The sequence below is a fragment of the Puma concolor genome, chromosome C1, assembly GCF_028749965.1.
Source record: "Puma concolor isolate L17-30 chromosome C1, mPumCon1.1.hap2, whole genome shotgun sequence".
NCBI classification, from domain to species: domain Eukaryota; kingdom Metazoa; phylum Chordata; class Mammalia; order Carnivora; family Felidae; genus Puma; species Puma concolor.
The window spans coordinates 165,388,415-165,393,830 of NC_141674.1; the positions used below are offsets into that span (position 1 = coordinate 165,388,415).

The following is a 5,416-nucleotide window of genomic DNA, read 5'->3' on the forward strand; positions in this document are numbered from 1 at the left end:
CTCCAGGGATCCCTGGAGCTGGAGCTTTTGGGCCTGGGGAGTCTGTAGCTCCTGGAAAACAGGGAGAGTTTCCCAAAACGAGAGCCTGGATCCCTTAAGCCCCTAAGAACTGAGGTTGCAGCTTATGGCTACACCTCCCCACGCCCCCACCCCCAAGGACGGGGAGTGGAGTTTTTTTTCCCTCTGTGTCTGAGCTGGTAAGGAAACTCTGACAGAACCCTGAGGAGTCTCGGACATCCCCATCCTCACCCCATACCCCCGCCCTAGAGCGGGAGGAAGAGACCGACTGCGTTCCCCAGAACCGCCCAATTGGTCGCCATAACTCACAATAAAGTCGCAGCGCGGTGGTCAGCCTTGCCCTCCGGCGGCGCCTGTGTGGTCTCCGTGCCGGAGCTGGCGGTCTAACCAATTCCAGCTTGGCTCGGGGACCGCGAAGAGGGCTGCAGGTTGGGGTGGCCGCCAGTCACGCGGCCGCTGGGTTTCTTGGGACCGAGGCAGGGGAGGAGGACCCATAGCCCTCTGGCCAAGCTAAACCGGAGGGCCTGCGGAGGGGGCTGCCGCATTGCCCCCGACGAGGGAGCGCCGCCCCTCCTGCTCAGGCCCCTGTTTTCCAGAACCCCGAACCCGCCAGCGGCCTTGGAGGCGCTGAGCGGAGCAACGCCGCTAGCCTGCTGCCTGGGCGAGCCGTGCTGTTCCCCGCCGAGTGACTCTGGCTCTTCTGTCCTTCCACACCAAGTCCGGGGAGCTCGTTCTGCTCTGCCCGCTGCAGAGGAGATGAACAGCTTGGAGTTCTGGTTGGCAGGATGTAGTCGCCAAGGTGACTCCTGGCAATAAAAGGAATGTAGCCTTTGGCCACGATTGGCCAATGCAGCTGCCCCTTCCTGGGCCAGCATTCTCCACGGACCGGGATGGCCGCAAATTTCCTGGGAGCAGAGGACTTGGCCATAGAGAAGCACACCAGAATTGGTTTGAAACCACCTTCCTGGGCACCAAACTTGGGCAGAGTTTGTGATGCATTTCTCCTCCATCAGCAAACCTTTGGAGCATGCCGGGTTCAGGCCGTGTGTGGGTCCTCGATGCAACATGACCAGTGCAGAATCCTCTCCAGAGGGACAGGGGCAGGAAGAAATCGGCCTAGGAGTAGCATAGCTCAGGCCTAGGGACAGAGCTGGTGGCCCCACCAGACAGTGGACTCTCTAGACAAGCCTAGCCAGAGGTGCACAGCGCTAGAAAAGGCCTTGGCTGCAACTTAAAGCTCGTGGAAGCAAGCCTGGTCTAGGTAGCCAGTGGGAAGGGGGAGTGCAAAGCCAATCAAGACCAAGAAGGATCCCAAGGGACATTGGGGCAAAGGCACCCAATGTCCCCCGCTCCTGAAGCTGAGCCCGGAAACTCACAGTGGTTTCACCTTCGTTCCACGTTCCTTGGTTCTTCTGCCTGGCAGCCTCCTCCTTCTCCATCGAATATTGCGGGAGTTATCATAATACCCTGAAGGGGGGGAAAACGGGTCGGGGGATGTAGGCGGTGCTGAAATGACCGGCTTTGAAGAACCTGCAGGCAAAGTTTCGTCCAATCGTCTGAGCCTGTCCTCTTATTCCCGGTTGTAACTAAATACTGCTGCGAGCGCAGCCGAAGCCCTTTGTTGGAGATGTGTGAGCGCAGTCTCTACAGAGCGGGCTATGTGGGCTCGCTTCTGAATCTGCAGTCGCCTGACTCCTTCTACTTCTCCAACCTGCGGCCGAATGGCGGCCAGTTGGCCGCGCTCCCCCCCATCTCATACCCGCGAGGGGCGCTGCCCTGGGCCACCACGCCCGCGTCCTGCGCCCCAGCGCAGCCTGCCGGTGCCACCGCTTTCGGCAGCTTTTCGCAGCCCTACCTGGCCGGTTCCGGGCCGCTTGGTCTACAGCCCCTGGGCGCCAAGGATGGACCCGAAGAGCAGGCCAAGTTTTATGCGCCCGATGTGGCCGCTGGGCCGGAGGACCGTGGCCGTGTGCGGCCGCCCTTCGTCCCCGACTCTAGCCTGGCCCCCGCGGCCGCTGCTCTCAAAGCGGCCAAGTACGACTACGCGGGTGTGGGCCGTGCGGCAGCGGGCTCTGCAGCCCTGCTCGAGGGGACCCCCTGCGCTGCCGGCTTCAAGGACGACACCAAGGGCCCGCTCAACTTGAACATGACAGTGCAGGCGGCGGGCGTCGCCTCTTGCCTGCGACCTTCGCTGCCCGACGGTAAACGGTGGCCATGCTCCCTGGGCCAGTCTGGGCTGGGCTGGGAGGTGGGGTGCAGGGGAGAGTGTGCAGAGGGAGGGAGCCGCTGGGGGCGGGCAGACAACTGGGAGCAGCCGGCAGGGCTGACTTGGGTTGGGGCTGTGTTGCAGGCCTGCCGTGGGGGGCGGCCCCAGGGAGGACCCGCAAGAAGCGGAAACCCTACACCAAGCAGCAGATTGCGGAGCTGGAGAACGAATTCCTCCTCAACGAATTCATCAACCGCCAGAAGCGCAAGGAATTGTCCAACCGGCTGAACCTCAGCGACCAGCAGGTCAAAATCTGGTTCCAGAACCGGCGTATGAAAAAGAAGCGCGTGGTCCTGCGCGAGCAGGCGCTGGCGCTATACTAGCCCCCCGCGTGGCCGCGGCTGGCCAGGCCTGCCCTTTTAAGCCGAGGCCTGGCGTGGAGGAAGAACTGGGACTAGGGGCTTTTTCCTTCCGCTCCTTCTCCGCTGGTCCCAAGTACCCTCCCACTAAGTCTACAGCCCAGGAGCCCTGGCCAGTTGGGCCTCCACGCTTTCCGATCTCTGGGAGGGGCCTGCAGAAGTTGCAGCACAACCTTGGCCTTGAGGCTTCCCAAGTGGGGGCCTGGGGTCACCTGTCCTAGCTCTTGTCGGGGGCATTTACACGGGGGCTCACTCTAGCACCCTTGGACTTGGAATTCTGCTTCCACCTAGACTCCCTTTCCTCTCCTCCCCAGTTCTTTTTGAATTTAGCAGGCACCTCACTAGAGCGCAGAGTGGAATTGAATTTAGGAAGTCCTCCGGGAAGGAGTAGAAAGGGCTGCGGGCCCAATTCTCTTTGCCACCAAAGCCGCTTGTGGCAAAGCCAGAATCATGGCTCTGGAGTGAGGAAAGGGTGCCGCCCCTCTCCTGTCTGCCCTGGCTGCTTGTGGAGGACAAAAGCTACCCTAGACCTTCAGACTTGGGGAGGAAAGGCAAGGGGAAGAAGGCTGGGGTGGCTGGACAAACTCATGGACACCTCGGAGTTTGGGCTGGGCTGACCCTTCCAGCTGGGCAGAATGGGGTGGATACTTCCTTCCCATGGATTCGAGCAGGGAGGCTGAGGCTCCACCACAAACTGAAATCTCTAGACTGTACTGGTAAAACTCCCCTACGTCTCCTATCTCCTCATACACGCCTAGGCCAGAGCCCTGCACTCTGTAACTGGACTGAGCTCTGGTGAGGACAGCTGCTAGTCTGCTTTGAGGCTGGAGTGCACTAAGAGGTGGGGAAAATATCCAGGGGGAGGAGAAGGGAGTGAGCAAGGATAAGCGTGTCCTACATTCCAACTGTAAATATGGCTGTCCTGTCGAGGTGGGTAAGGGTGCGGACATGTCTTTCTTGAATTAGGATAATTAGGCAGGGGTGAGAGGCCCTCCAGTAGTCAGGGGGTGAAGGAGGAGGCCCTTCAAATCCTCAGCCCCTGGTCGCTGCTCTAGACCAAGTAGAGAGAAGTTCTTCTCTCTCACCCTCATCACCACCAGACAACCCCACTGGGGGCCTTTCTGTGCCTCAGCGCTATGCCCTTCCTGAGCCCATGCCTGGCCTGCCTCCATGGAGCCTGTAAGGCCCTGGGCCCTGCTGGGCTTGCTTTGTTGCAGCTGGGGTTCCTGAATGCCAGGTAGAGGTGTTTTGCATGTGCTGGGGTGTCCTGTCTTAACCTCACTGAAACCGAGCACCCCCCTCCAGCTCCTTCTACCATCCCCTACCTCTTTTCCCTCTCCTTCTGAGAAGTAGCGCCCCCCAACTTCAACTGAGATGTATGACAGCCAAAGAGTTGATTCCTTCCCAAAGTCGGATGACTTGTTTTTAGTGGGGGACTAGGCCCTAGATGGGGAGTGGGCACCCCACATAGCCCCAAGCCTCAGCCCAACTGACCTCAGTTGATGTTTTGACTAATTGCATTTTCTCTGCTATCTAATAGTTGTTGTGCATGTTTTATGTTGTTTTGGTTTTGTCAAAAAAAAAAAAAAAAAACACCCCACAATAGCTTGTACATATCAGATACATAGAAATGTTTTGAATGGAAATAAATATCCGAGTCCCAGCCAAGTTGTCAAGGGACTGATGTCAATTTTTCTAAACAATTCAGATTCCCTCCTAATGATTTTAGGCCACCAAATTCGTTTTTCTTTTCTGGTTGTGGTTTCACTGCGGGTGTTGACTGTTCGTTAAATGAGAAAATGGCTTCCAAGTCGGTCAGAAAATGGTGCATAAAAGCTCATGAATAAAATGTGTATGAAACATCCAAGTGGGAGGAAAGGGGACTGTAGGCAGATTTGAGCTTGTCTCCAACCTTAAGGGAACTCTCAGGTTGTTGCACACCAGGGCTTCTGTATTTTGCCTAAATTCCCCAATTTTGAAGCTTGCTGTTATGGGGAGGGGGTGCTTGCCAAAATAGGAGGCTCCTCAGATCTCAATACAAAAGATCTCTCCTTGCCATGTTTTGGGTCAGGCTTTTTTCAAACAGGCTATGCCCTGTGGAAATTCTCCATGCTGGCACCTTTGCCTGGAGCCCAGCATGGTCCCTTGGGAAATGTGGCCTCGGCACCCTTATACGCGTTAGGAGCCTCCAGCTGAGGCTGGGAAAGCTGCCATCCTCTTGCAGACCCCAACTCCCAGCTAGCTCTGAGATGGAAACTAGAGAACTGTTAGCTTTTAGCAAGTGGAAGAATTAGCAAGAACCACTAAATCTCTAAGACCAAGTGTTCATGGGTTCCAACTCCCTTTTCCTGAAGCCAGTTTGATGTGTATGTTAAAAATATTTTTAAAGTAGCTCCTTTAAGAAAAACACAATGGTGGGGGGGGGGGGCGGGGGACGGGTAGGAAGCCAGAGGCTCCTGAGGCCCTGTCTTTAGAAATGTTTTCCCACCTGATGGGGCTCAGGGAGGCGGTGGTACCCGGAGCTGGATCTCTCTCCCAGAACAAGGGAACAAAGGCGGAGGCCACACTCAGACCTCTCAGACCTCAGGTCCGGAAAGCTGGGTAAAGGACTAGGAAATCAGACTTAGATGCAGACCCTACAGTAACACAGAGAGACAGTTTCTTTCCCATGTATACCATTAAATCACCATGTTCTTTCTCTTTAGCCTGGGATGTGGGGTGGGAGGAGAAATTCATGGAGACCACTCCCCAAAGAGATCGAAAGGATTCTAAG

At 56.6% G+C, this 5,416-nt stretch overlaps 1 protein-coding gene across 1 annotated transcript; it reads left to right on the top strand.

The window, feature by feature from the left end:
• Positions 1-375: 375 nt before the first annotated feature.
• HOXD12 (homeobox D12) lies at positions 376-4,453 on the top strand. Its single transcript, XM_025935345.2, has 2 exons — positions 376-2,219; positions 2,369-4,453. Exons 1-2 carry the CDS (start codon positions 1,646-1,648, stop codon positions 2,605-2,607), a joined length of 813 nt encoding a protein of 270 aa, XP_025791130.1. The 5' UTR covers positions 376-1,645; the 3' UTR covers positions 2,608-4,453.
• The last annotated feature ends 963 nt before the right edge of the window (positions 4,454-5,416 follow it).

Coding starts and splice junctions, on each gene's coding strand:
- HOXD12 (XM_025935345.2), top strand. CDS start 1,646: ATGTGTGAGCGCAGTCTCTACAGAGCGGGCTATGTGGGCTCGCTTCTG. Junction 2,220..2,368: donor GCGACCTTCGCTGCCCGACG/GTAAACGGTGGC, acceptor GCTGTGTTGCAG/GCCTGCCGTGGGGGGCGGCC.